At 40.5% G+C, this 13,346-nt stretch overlaps 1 protein-coding gene across 2 annotated transcripts in view; it reads right to left on the minus strand.

The window, feature by feature from the left end:
- Positions 1 to 913: 913 nt before the first annotated feature.
- Positions 914 to 13,346, minus strand: part of sema4bb (sema domain, immunoglobulin domain (Ig), transmembrane domain (TM) and short cytoplasmic domain, (semaphorin) 4Bb) — a 60,789-nt gene continuing 48,356 nt past the window's right edge. For both annotated transcript variants that reach the window (XM_074666303.1, XM_074666304.1), the window contains exons 9-15: positions 10,545 to 10,726; positions 9,858 to 10,008; positions 8,157 to 8,367; positions 7,851 to 7,966; positions 6,857 to 7,014; positions 6,011 to 6,102; positions 914 to 5,701 (exon numbers count right to left, since the gene is read on the minus strand). In XM_074666303.1, coding sequence (XP_074522404.1) covers positions 4,929 to 5,701; positions 6,011 to 6,102; positions 6,857 to 7,014; positions 7,851 to 7,966; positions 8,157 to 8,367; positions 9,858 to 10,008; positions 10,545 to 10,726 — 1,683 coding nt within the window. In that variant the 3' untranslated portion in view covers positions 914 to 4,928. The remainder of the gene's footprint in view (positions 5,702 to 6,010; positions 6,103 to 6,856; positions 7,015 to 7,850; positions 7,967 to 8,156; positions 8,368 to 9,857; positions 10,009 to 10,544; positions 10,727 to 13,346) is intronic.

Here is a 13,346-nt window from a genome sequence, read left to right on the forward strand (position 1 = left end):
GTTTTTCCACGACCAGCGTGCAAACAAAATAAATCATGTTATGGTTGACCACTCTGTAGCTCTGCTTAAAAATGATTGGAGGACACAAGTCAGCTGGTTTCCAGCAGCTTAAACCTGAGCCAGCAAAGACTGAATGAAGAAACTGATGCAGATGAGCAACAGCAAGAGGAAAGGAAAAGAATGTGTCAATGAGTCACTGATGCATTTGAAATGATACACTTTGATTTTAAAATTATATAATTAATTCAAATAACCAAGTAGATGAGTATCAGTGATATTATTTTAAATCAGGAGGATCTCATCACTCTGAGGGAAGATGGCATTTATTAAGATCACTGTGCTCTCCAGTATGTCTGTCTGTACATAAATAAAGCTTAATAAAACGGATGTATCTAACTTTTTAGGTCTGCACACACACAGAACATTTTTTTCCCTTAGATGTTTCATCCTTCCTTAAGCCATTAAAAAATTTAAATATTTGATCTATTTTTCATTAACTTACAAACATGTGGAAGAGGATTAAAATATTTAAAAATATGTTAAAATGTTTTCCATGTTATTGATGGAACTAAAAAAAAAAGTAACTCATTTATTTTTACATTAAGTTAATATTTTTTGGGACTTTTATGCCTTTAACTCAATAAGTAAGGACAGTGCATAGAGCAGGAAAAAGGGTTACAGTTGAGAGTGACAGACAGGAGAGAGGCCACAGGCTGGACCTGAACCCAGTCTGCCCACATAAGGGGGAACCCCATGGAGCTGGACCTAGACCACTAGGCCATCTGCGCCCAAGTTCATTCTGTTTTATGTTGAAAGCTCAGCCACATATGGTCCACTGGAGTGTTACAGACATATCTGTAACTTTGTGAAAGAATCAAATATTTGCAGCACATAACAGACTTACACATGCATGTGTCAAAACATGTATTTTATTCATTTATCTTAAAAAATTAAAATAAAGTGCTTTCATATGTACAATATAATAAAAACAACAGTCACAATCTCAATGATACAAAAAATACAGATCACAATGTTATTTTTACACAACAAAATAAAAAAAAGAAATCATGCAGGCAAGACCACATTTGTCTAATAGTTATTCAGTCATCTAAGCTGATGGTGTTCAGTACGCTGAGGCAAAGCTGTCGCTGTGTCTCCATGTGGACGATTTGGAGCAGTGCTGGCGTCTGACTGTAGGACTACATCGAGCAGCACAGATCACTACTTTACTTCTAGTTTAGCCGTTACTTTGTACTACGACAGGTTAACAAATCCTGAAAGGTGGATCGCCTACTTAAGCCGCTTTAGGAAAATAGACTGCAGTAGATGTTCTACAAAATGTGATATAGTTGGCTACATTCATGTCCAGTACAGTATGTTGCATTACTGAGGAGCCACTCAAAATGAAGCATCAATCACTGCCATGTTATTTACTTTATTAGTAGAGCTTGTTGTTATTAAATATGCATTTATCACACAGTATCTACCTTTTTGGCATGATGAACTATTAAGGTCAAATATGATTCTATCTTCAACTTCTCTGTTAGAGATGGTTAGTACTCTTAAATATTACATGTTAATATAGATGTTTCTTATATGCACAGTTTCACCTCTGACACAAACAAAGACTGCAGAAAGTTACGAGATTTTGAGCAGCTCCCAGTGTTACTGTTTGCAGGTAAAGTTTATAGCGGCTTGTGTGGATCTGTAAATCTACTGTCGACCCGTGTCGTGTCGTGGAGTTAAGTGTGCCCACTAAGGGCTACAATCACGCCATCCACCATGTTTCTGTTGGCGAGGTCACTGCTGGGTAGTGTAGGATGTGGCACATGGCTAAAGGCAGAACAACTTGACATCTGAAGGCATTTGGAAAACATGTTGTGAGGTTGTCTAAAGCATCTCAAAGCAGGGCACTGAGAAACCACAAAGTGACTTCAGAGTTCAGGAAAAACTGTACTCTGCACCGAAGCTTTTTGTATCCTAAAATGTGTCTTGCAAATATTATTCTCAGTTCGACCTTTTGCGGTCTCTGCTTGAAATTTTATTTAATAGGTTAATCTTTGAGGAAATTATCTGTTGACAAGTTGCAGTTTTAATGCTAGGCAAAGCCAAGTGAAGCCAAGCCTCCTGCGGCTGGTGTTATTGTCATGTTTAAAGCTCCTGTGAGAAGGTTTCAGATGGTTAAAAAACAGACTGAAACAAACTCACTCCTCTTTTTGACGGGGAAAAGTAAACAAGACCACTAAATGGAAAAGTTACTATTTTGATGCAGTTAACTGTAATGTCTTAAACTACCAGTGGGGGGTAGGTGTCCGACCCGGTGATTAACTGCACACTGCTAATACGGCCTTTTTTCACATGATCCGAGGCAAAAAGAAGATTTACATGTCATGTTCAAAAAACAGTGATTACACATGTATCAGCAAAGGCCGCTTTGTCAACAAGAGGGCGCTAAAGGCAAACACCTCACAGGAGCTTTAACATTCATGTTTAAGATTTGGATCAACACTGTCATCTAACACTTGGCGAGAAAGTGTAAAAAGCAGTATCTAAATTCATGTATTCATTCACATTAACCAGAACTCCCCCTGCTTTGACTTACTTAATCGACAACCAGCTGGAGAAATGTGCACTCTTCAGTGCCAGAGTTGAAATGTATGCTGAAATAGGCAGTAAAGCACTAAAAACAAAAATATCAGCAGTGTTCACTCTCTAGTTTCAAGACTATCTCTACAACACATCTTGCACAAGGTCCCTTAAAAACACTCAATATTAAGCACAGATACTTTATATACACAACAAAAACAAAAGAAAAATCTGAAACACTGACCACTGTTGCGCAGTATGCTGTGCAATTACATTGTCAACTAGCAGAAACTTTTCGTTTTGTCATCTGCTCAGTGTTTGAAATAGAAAATGTTTACTCTGAATGACACTTGAATATATACTGTAGGTTTACTTATCAATACAGTGAACTGGTGATGTATTCTAAGACATGTGGTGCCGTATCCTCTCATGGGCCGTGTAAATGTTCCTTATTTAGATTTACACAACACTGTCAGCTTCCTGCATCTTTGGAAAAATCTGCTTGTTAAGTCTCAAAAGTCAAAGAGGAGAGTTTGTGAGAGTGTTTGTAATGGCTGCACTGGTCCCTGTTAGAACTGATTGCTTCAAAGCAGCCACACCTCCTGTCTCTCAGTAGTTGCATTTCTTTGAAGATACTCCATTTTTTTCTGGCATGTGCAAACCTGTAAGTATTCAAGACCCTGATTACTTGTGCTTTCACATTAACTTCACTTCGATAGCTGAGTTTGGTGAATGCCATGAATGTAAGACATGTAACCTGGTGGGGGTTGTACTGAGCTGTTAGGCTGTTCTGTGCGACTGCATCCCTGTACAGTCTGTGCAAGAGACTACTAGGTGCAGTTCCTCCACTACAGTGACAGATATATGTTCATATCATGTTGTGAGGGCTCTTTAACATTTATGACCCTAAAAAGTTTGTACTGTCAGCCTCAAAGTGGTTGTACCTGTAGCTGCAGATGTCTCTTTTAAAGGGCAGCAGTTAAAACTTTGTGATGTTTTCTGACTGATGAGATGTTTATGGATTAATCTTCGTGCCACATCCTTTGGCCCCAGTTCAGAATCAACATTAAAGTCGTTAACGTAGCCCAACACGATCTTAAAAAAGTTCATTATGAGATAACAGTCTTCGAGAAACTCCCACTCTTGCACTTTATATTTGTTTATTTTCAGTGCAGGTATACTTTTAGTGAAACCCCTCTCTGGTTCCATCACCATGTGCTCTTTAACAGTGATCGATGCAAACACTTAGCATGGGAGTGGTTGTGACTTGATGGCACTATTGCATTTGAGTAAGACAATCAAGTCATTTTGGATTATTTGGCACAGTGCACATGATGATTCTGGTGCAGCCCTGAACATGGAGGCGTGGACATTGCTGATATCTGTGTCCATTTCTGAGCCCATCGTGGTCCCTGCAGGTCAGAACAGAAGAGTAGAGCAGGGCTTTCTCAGGTGAGCCAGGGTGTCCTAAATCTTCAACGGTGTGATGGTGGGAATGAAACACACTCTTTAAACTTCCACGTACATTCAGGAGGTAAATGTTTGTTTCCAGGCCTCTGGAGCTTTGTTTATGATCACATTCAGTGATCATCTCCCTCAGTAATGCAGTCCTCGATCTGTTGCTCCAACAGCATTCAAGATGAGCTGTTCTCACCTTCATTTTTCAGTCGGGACATTTCTCCAAAACAAACGTGCTTCCAGCTTTCCTCTCTGATGTGTGGATCACAATGAAGGGTAAATATTATAGTATTCTAAACCTGAACTCTTGGTGGTCGTGGAGCTGTAGCTTCTTTGTCGTGTGCATAACAGAAGAGGAGATGCATCTTCTGCAAAGCATGATGGTTACACATTCTGATATTGGGCTGGGTGATGAAGCAGGATCAATAATTTATTCTCTTCTGTTTTTGTTCAACATGACAAAAACTATAAGATGTGCAAGAGATGTTGAACCCTGCAAATCTAAAGGGAGGCTGATAAACACCTGGACATGTATTATCTTTGTCCCTGCACTGTCCAGCCCTACACATTAGTGGTCTACGAAAAGAACTCCAACAGAGACGGTGAGTGTGAGGATCTTTCTTAGCAGCTGCCACGGCTCCTGATCCTGGAGTAACATGCTGCGTCCTCTTCCTGCCTCGAGCAGTAAACCACACCATCTTCTGGCATTTGGAGTGGAAATGGTTAAATGAAATGACCTCCACGCTGATCACAGAACAAAGATGACTAAAATAAAAGGTGTACTGTGACGTAGAAGGATGTCGGGTTTCCTCTCCTTCACTCTGTGGCCTGTATCCTTCATAGCGATACAGGGTGGCATCTTTTTTGTCGTGTACGTTGTGCTCTCATACGATAGAGTCCTTGATCTCAGAGCCAAGCCTCACTCTGGGCCGTGGGCAGGTGGGTGAGTACTCCACGTGGCTCTCTTTCAGGTTGAGCGGCCGCCTGTCAGACGCCTCGGAGAAGCTCTTGCTGTTGTCGGGCGACGACTCGTGGGTGGGTGTGCTGCAGATGTAGTTGTCATTTAGAGTCTGGTAGCCCTTGTGATCAGAAGTAGAAACGGGGATAGTGTTACCGTTTAAGGGTAAGCTCTCTGCAGGTTTTCCCACAATCCTTGGCTTCTTCTGCTGCATGTTGGGGCACTCGTTGTGCTTCAGCATGGACTTCATGTGATCTCTGTTTCTGTAGATAACAAACAAGGAGAAGACCACGAGGGAGAACGCCAACAGAGCGCACACCACAATCAGCTCGTTCCAGTACGTCTTTGTGCTGACCTGCTCCGAACGAGACTCGCCCGGCAGGATGATGGTCTCCTCCCGCTCAATGTGCGGCGTGCGAGAGTGACCAATCAGAGTGGTGCTTTCTTGCCGAGGCTCTGCTTTTACACAGTAGTTGGCTAACAGCTGGTGGAAACCCTCCTCCTCAGACCAGCACTCGTAGGTCTCCATCCTGTCAGCCTGAGCCAGAACCACCAGGCCCCCCTCAAGAGTGGCGTACAGGAACTGGCTGACGCTGTCGCTGTAACGCCACCTCCTCTGAGCCAGGTTGGAGCGCAGCTTACAGGGCAGCTCTTTGAACGTGCTGGCTGGAATTGTTATGAGTTGGCAATGGGAGCCACCTATATGAAACAGGATATTCATATCAAAAAATGCAATGAGCTATCTAAACACAACAAATAGGAGAATCATTGGACAAATTTTACAATCAATACAACTACGTAAAGAAATAGTCCCACTTTTTTAAAGAATAACACCCCCCGTCTCTAACAGTTTATAATCCATGTAGGGACATGTTTTGGACTTTGGGTGCATACATCCTACATAACACTAACACATCATTCCTACATATGTAGAAACTTCTTCTCTGACAGCTCTATGCATATACATGAGTGACTAAAAATATCTGTTCAGAGAGAAATCACACTCACCAGTAGCAACTGGTCTGGCTGTTATGGCACTGGGAAACGTCCGGTTACAAATGGCTGAAGTATCGGCCTCCTCCACGTCCTGCTGCCAGTGACTGAGACGAAAACAAGAAAAACAACAGGGTGTGGGTCAGCAGCTGTAATGAGAGGCACCTTCTGTGGAGGCACCAATTTCTGCTTTCAAGCCTTTCATTTAAAACCAGTCAACAACTTCATCAGCACGGCTCAGAGAACAGCCGTCTTTCCTGTCACATGACGATGAGTTGTATTTAGGTTTTTGTTGAGTACATGTTTAAATCCAATGCAGCAGAAGTACAGTGAAATAATGGGGGATGACGTGACCTATTAACCAAACTAGTTTCCTGTTTGTATTGTGTTAGGAAATTTTAACAATTTAAATCTTGGTGTTTCTTCAAAAAGATCAAAAGCTGAGATTTATATCATAGAATTAATTTGTACATTATCAGCTTTTTTGAAAAAGAGAAAAGACTTTATATTCATAATTATCTTGAGTTAGGAAAAAGAAACCACAACTGAAAAAAAGTAAAATATATTTGGCAAATTTCCTGTAGGAGTGTCCTGACAGATCTTGGATGAAAAATTATACTGCATGCTTGTTAGAAAGATGTTAAACTTATTTCGTTTACGTAACTCATCATTGACTTGTAGTGTCTTATCTTCTAACATTCAGGTTTTTTGTTTTAGAACTTTGTTTAATAACTTATGAATCACTACACTCTAAAAAATATAGGTTCAGGCAGATAAAAGAATAAAAATCTTAAAAATCTTCTTGGGAACATTTTTTCGATGAGTGGCTGAGTACATGTTTTTAAGTATGACATCTCTCACCTGTCAGGTGGAGCCATTCTGACATCACGACACAGCTGACCCGTCCAGGCGCAGTAAGGGTCTCTGGACAGCACACACTCCCCACAGCTCAGGTAGTTGGAGCAGTTAGCCACAGGGACCTCCACCAGGCCGGAGTTAGACGACACAAACAGCAGACCCTGCAGGAGAGAAGAAACGAGGTGAAATCTGAGACGCTCATTCCAGAGGTGAATACAGGGCTGGATACAGCATCTGCTTTTAGTTGCTTTTTTCTGATTTCCAAAAAAAAAAGCCACACTCAAAGATAAACAGAATAATCTAACCTTAACAGAGGACTAACACGGGCCAGCTGCTACCAACAGAGTTGTTCAATCGCGCCTAAAACACATGGTGAGCAGGCTGCTACGCTGATCTGTCTTAATCATAAACTATTCTTCATCTGCAGCACTTTTCAGACCTTAGCTATCATTTTTTTACTACAGAAACGCTACATTAACATGAATGTGACATTTATATTTACTTACAGCACATCTATGTTTTCCCAACAGTTCAGTCTATTTTTAGGCCGTCATATGTACAGTATATTAGATAAACATCATGTCTGTCTTTAATATCCCTATTTGGAGCTAAGAATATACTCACAAAACGTATCCTGGACTATATAAACATTACATAATCAGAGATAAGATTGCTGTTCAGCTGCCTTTGCCCGGGGGAGACCATTATGTAATAAAGAGAGAAAGGTAATGAAATTTAGCTCTGGGTAAAATGCCAGAGAGGATAATAAAATCCGTTCCAGACAGAGCTATAACTTACAGGAAAACTCAGTGGAATGGCCACCGCTGAAGGAAAATGTCTGAAGACAGTGTGTGAGCTCTGCTAAATTACACTCTTCCACATTTTTACCATTTGAGAAAGAATTCCACTTTATAATGAGTAAACATGAGGACACATTAGGCAGAAACTGACAAACACAGTGAAACAATAACCATTAGAATGACAAAGTGCTATTTACCCTCTTAGGATCCAGTTCAATGTGCTGCACCGGCTGAGGCTCAGGAAACAGAACCATCTCCTCGATGATGTGCATCTTATCGTTGGCATTGATGGCTTTATGGAGCTTTCCATCATCTGTGGGGAAATAGAAGAAGGGAGGCTGTGACTTTAATTACTGGCAGGGAGAGTTTGTGAGGATTGAGGCGACTTCTGCTGTTTAAAAAGCTCTGATTCAACACATGGTTTTCATTTCCTTTCTGCAGATTTTTTCCATAAAAATTCTCTAAATACCAGAAATGTGCTTTTGATGAATTACAAATTGTACCTGTTCCAATAAAGAGCACATCATACGCTCTCTCCATGCCTTCTATTTTGTGCACGGCGATCTGTGTGTAGCGTACACTGCGTTTCAGCAGCAGGGGTGCGCTGCGGATCACGCTGTCCATCAGGAAATGGTCCTTGACGAAGTTGAGAACTTTATCAGGCATGTGCAAGGACGACTGGATCCCCATTTGTCTGGCATGGTTGGTCACACACTGTGAGGGAGTACATCAGAAATGAAACTGTTCAAGTAGTCCTGGAATTACAAACATATAGGGATGAACAGTATTTAGGGCTCCTAACTTGGCTTTACGTATGAAGAGCTGCCAGCTATACTTCTCCAAACAATAAAATGAGTGAGCAGTAAATAATAAAAGTGGTCTAAACTATGTTACCTCGGCCAAGGAGGTTATGTTTTTAGGAGAGTTTGTCTGTTTGTCTGTGAACAACATAACTCAAAAAGTAACAAACAGATCTTAATGAAATTTTCAGGAAATGTTCAAAATGGGATGATTAAATTTTGGGAGTGATCCGGATCACCGTCTGGATCCAGGACTTTTTTAAAGGATTCTTTATCATTGTGAGATAGGGCTGTTTTCCCCATATGTGTATATAACTCCACGATAAATAGTCCGATTGCTTTGCAAAACAAGACAAGACAAGGTCACCATAATTTCTGACAGATGTAAAAGTACGATCCAGATCCTGGCAATACTCTGGATACTAAGATCCAGAATATGAAATATGTACTGGATCATCATAATTTTCAACACTGTCAGGTAACAAATTATTGTATAAACCTGAAACTAACACCAAATTGTAGCAGACAGTCTGCTGAAAGGAAGTGTAACATTAAAGTAGGACTAAAGTGTTGGAGACAATCACAATATGCTTGGCAGAGGTCTGAGCCCTCTGAGTGCTTTTTTAGTTATTTAAGATACAGGTTTTATCACTTTCTAGCCTGTGACCCTATGTAAGACAAGTGAGTCAACCACATCATTTAATGGTGTTTAAAAAAAGTTACAATGCAGGGAAAAGATATTCATTGTTCAGGAAGCAGGTCAGGCTGTGTGTGTCTGTGACTGTCACACTGGTTTCATTTAAAACACGTCTGCTGAAAATTATCCTACATGGCTGCTTGGAATAAACTCGATGCAAGTGATGTTTTCAATTTTCTGTTGCAACCACCTCAGGGGTCATGTGGTAACGAAGAAAAGTACTAGAAAACGGATGGCACATTCTTATTTCCATGGTCTTTTAACATAAAGTACTTTTTGCACAACTTTTGTGAGAATTTATAAAGTTTTTTAACTAAATTTAAATGTTTTGTTTTCAGAAGGCAAACCACAACCTCCTAATGGTGTCTCATGGATCCCCACTTTAGGAACCACAGCTTGAAGACACTTGTGTTAAGTTTTAGAGACTTGTTAAAATTTAAGGAGTGCATTCACAAGAGAGCACTTGTCACAGACCAGGCAAAGAAAATCAAAGCACAAACATCTCCTTTCTATCAAGCTCTTTTGTTACACAGCCAGAAATTTTACTTGTACATGTTAAATTCATTGGAGTTTAAAACATATATTTTGTACGTGGGATAACAACTTGTGTATTTCGATTGACCTGAGCGGAAAGAAGAGATGCACAGGCCGGACCAGAACACTGAATTGTTTTGTTTATCACAGAACCCTGTGTATGATTCACTCACTGCTCCGGGCCGTGGCTCTGGTACCGGGTGGTTGTAGGTGTACCACTGCTGCGTCTCTCTGTTGACCTCTCTGTAGCGCCCGCTGAAGGCTCTTTCCACCTGTGCCATGGTGAACGCACACACTGCTGAGCTGCCTGAAGCGCCTTTATACCTGGAAAAACAGCAACAGAGGATCTTTTCTCTATTCTGCATTTATGCCATTAGAGTCCATACATGTTTCCTGTCTGAAAATGAATCATTTAAAAATTGTATCTTAAAAAATATTCTGATTTTATTAACATTTTCTACACATCCAAGTCGTTCAGCAGCTCCTTTATTCTATTCATGAAACTGGAGCAGCAACTTCTCGCTGGAGAACAGTTGTAGAGTGGGCGCTAGAATGATTTCCATATTAAATCCTTTATTTTGTTGATACATTAATTAGCCATTGGGGTTGCATGAGCTTGTGTTAGTGTTTAAGCTCATTACAGCTGCTCTAAATTCAGAGCAGCCAAGTAACAAAACGCTACTTGCCAAGTTTGAGCACAGATATTAAACAAAAACTGGCTCAAGATGATGTGTGAGCTCTTTGTAGATTCAAGTGTCTGTGTGTGTGTGCAAAAAACATCAACTGTAACTGTGCCATGATTTAGAATAAATAAAATGCTTGTTACGCGATCAAAACAAACCCTTTCCTTTGTGTCTTACCACTGGGAGGTGAAGACGCCATAGAAGACGGTGCTCTCCCAGCTGTCTCCCATAGGCTTCAGGACAAACATGTCCTGGATGATGTTGAAGGGGAAGCCGTCGTCAGGGAGGGAGCACAGTAGCTGGGCCTTCAGGAAAGTGGTCCATTTTTTCTGCAGCACCCGCTCGCCACCTTTATCCCCCTGCAGACAGCCCAGAATGATCAAAGTATGTTAACACAGGAGGCTCTGTTTCATATGTAACCTTTATTTAAACAGGTTTGGTTGTCAGGGTCAGTGTCCTGTTTACAGCACCTCTGAAGACAAGAGCAGAACATGTCTACAGATCCTATCAATGTATCATTTGATGATTCCATTTCCTTTTAGAATCCAAAATCGGAAAACGGATAAAGACTTATTTCATTTCTCGTTTTCAAATCAAAAATCAGACAACAAATAACGGCTTATTTTTCACTTTTTTGATTTTGTTTTTTGAAAATAAAAATAGAGTATGAGAGAATGGAATTATCATGGGATTTTTGTTCTATTCGTTTGTGGTTTGTATCATTTTCGATATGTTGTGACCGAGAAGTTGTTGACTTCTTTTCTCAGGGAGGCCAATCTTTAACCGCGGATCTTGAAACCTGTTCACAGAGATAGAGAAGGCGATATACAGTGAGTGACGTATAAAAAGACCACTATGGCCGCACTGGAAAGAGATGCCGATGTTATTAAGCAGTTGTTCAAAGCTGGGCAGACCCACGCAGACATTTCTCAGTCTGCACTGAGTGTCAGACGTTTCTGCATCCAACACAACCTCAGGCGAAAACGTCATGTTACTGATGCCTCCTAAGTGTGACACGCTTCCCCTCTTTAAAAGCATGTACATGTCCGCCATCCTTGACAAAAATGTTAACTAATAATAACTGTAAAACGTTAGCTATCGTGCTGCTCGATTCACATCTCAATGGAATCACCTGTTAGAGACTGACTGACCTTCTTGTGAAAAAAAAAGTCAACAACTCTGGGTCAAAACACATCAAAAATAATACAAACCAAAAACGAATAGAACAAAATTCCCATGATAATTTCATTCTCTCATATTATATTTCAAAACAAAATCAAAACAGCAAAAAATAGGCCGTTATCTGTTTTCCAATTTTGGATTCTAAAACGGATATGGACTGAACAAATGATACACTGATAAGATCCAAACCCAGGGAAAGGGGTTGGACTAGCAGTAACAAAGCTGGTAAAAAATCTGAGTGCCAGTCCCCAATTTCTGGTCCTACTGCAGCAAAGTGTCAGAGCAGAGGAAATAGCTGAGAAAAGATGCCAAGTCCTCCTGCTGAACATATTCCTGCTTCAGGCTGAGTTACATGACCAGTGACGATTTGGTGATAAGAGTAATGGTATCAAAGTGAGCTTTGGAAAAAAAGACAAGGAGTGACACAAAACAGTATTAAAGTGAGAACCCCACCAACAACCAGGCTTTAACTCCTGAGGCAGCACAACAGGTGGGAGACAGATGCAGAAAAGCCGGCATGATGGAAAGACCCAAAATAATCCGTTAAGATTTGTAGATTATTGCTGTGTAAAGTAAAAGCTATCCAGAAAGAGTCCAGCTCAGACCTGAGCTTCAGACTGTGCTCCAGAACTATTCCAGAAAACAACAACACTACAAACAGAATGAGCTGAGCCTTTTTCAAAGGGTTTATTCAAACATGGTCTAAACTCATTAGTGTGTTTTTTCTCCTTTATAACTCCCGGCTACAATGTGTCTCAGTTTGAGGTGATCCTCACTTTGTCTGCTGGAGACTTCAATGTGATGCGTGTTGCAAATCAAACCACTAATGACATGAAAAGAAAGGTGCTATGTCATATAATCAGGTTGCAGATTCATAAAATAAATCTGGGTTAAAATCAAGCACAGAGAAGCTTTAGGGTGATTAATATAAGAGTTCTGAACATGTGTCAAGTTGTATTTTGCACAGTTAACATAAATAAGAAGTTAGTTTCAGAGTGGATGGAGACTTAAAACATGCTGCAGTTATGAGCTGATAGACTGACTGATGGTGAGTACTGCTATGTGTCAAAGCTGCAGTCCCTCCTGCTTGCTATAGAGGGCACTAATAAGGCCAAAATAATCACCTGTTATTTTGTGAAATAAACATAATCAACCCAGTATTATATTGTTCTGATTAATTCCAAGTATTGAAGTCCTTGTTTGTTTTGCATCTTTACAGATTTTTTTTAGAGAAGGATGTTTTGACAATAAATTGTGGACGATAAAAAAAAGCCCACATAAAAAGGAATCTGCAAAAATGATGTCAGCTGCTCTTTGAAGGAGAGAAGACAAGAAAATTAAAAACAATGATGAGTTATTCATTATAGCTTTTGAAGTCAACCACGCAACTCAGACCTGACTTTTCTAAGACAGAGAAAAGGCTTTCACTCAATTCAAGCTGTCTGGAAATGCTCACATAAACAGTTATCAGTCAACTTCAACATGACTAGCAATTATCAAAGGGCCGGTAAACACACAGCAAAAGACACTCCTTAAAAACAGCCTGCGAGCTGAAAAACACAGGAGGAGCAGGAGGAGGAAGAACATGACAAAAAATACAACAAGTGGTCTCGCCCAATCTCAAGACAGCTCCACTGCCTCACATCCAAACTCCTCCACCTCCAGAATCCTGAGCAACTCCTACATCACAGCACCAGGAGAAATCATAAAATGCACAGCTATGACTACCTCCATTTCCTCCTCTGTGTGCGCTCACACACAAACAATCATGTGGCTCAGCAGAGAGGTGAACCCTCG

The sequence above is a fragment of the Halichoeres trimaculatus genome, unplaced genomic scaffold, assembly GCF_033239565.1.
Source record: "Halichoeres trimaculatus isolate MK-OKI-2021-1 unplaced genomic scaffold, fHalTri1.1 fHalTri1_scaffold_3, whole genome shotgun sequence".
Taxonomy (NCBI): Eukaryota; Metazoa; Chordata; class Actinopteri; order Labriformes; family Labridae; genus Halichoeres; species Halichoeres trimaculatus.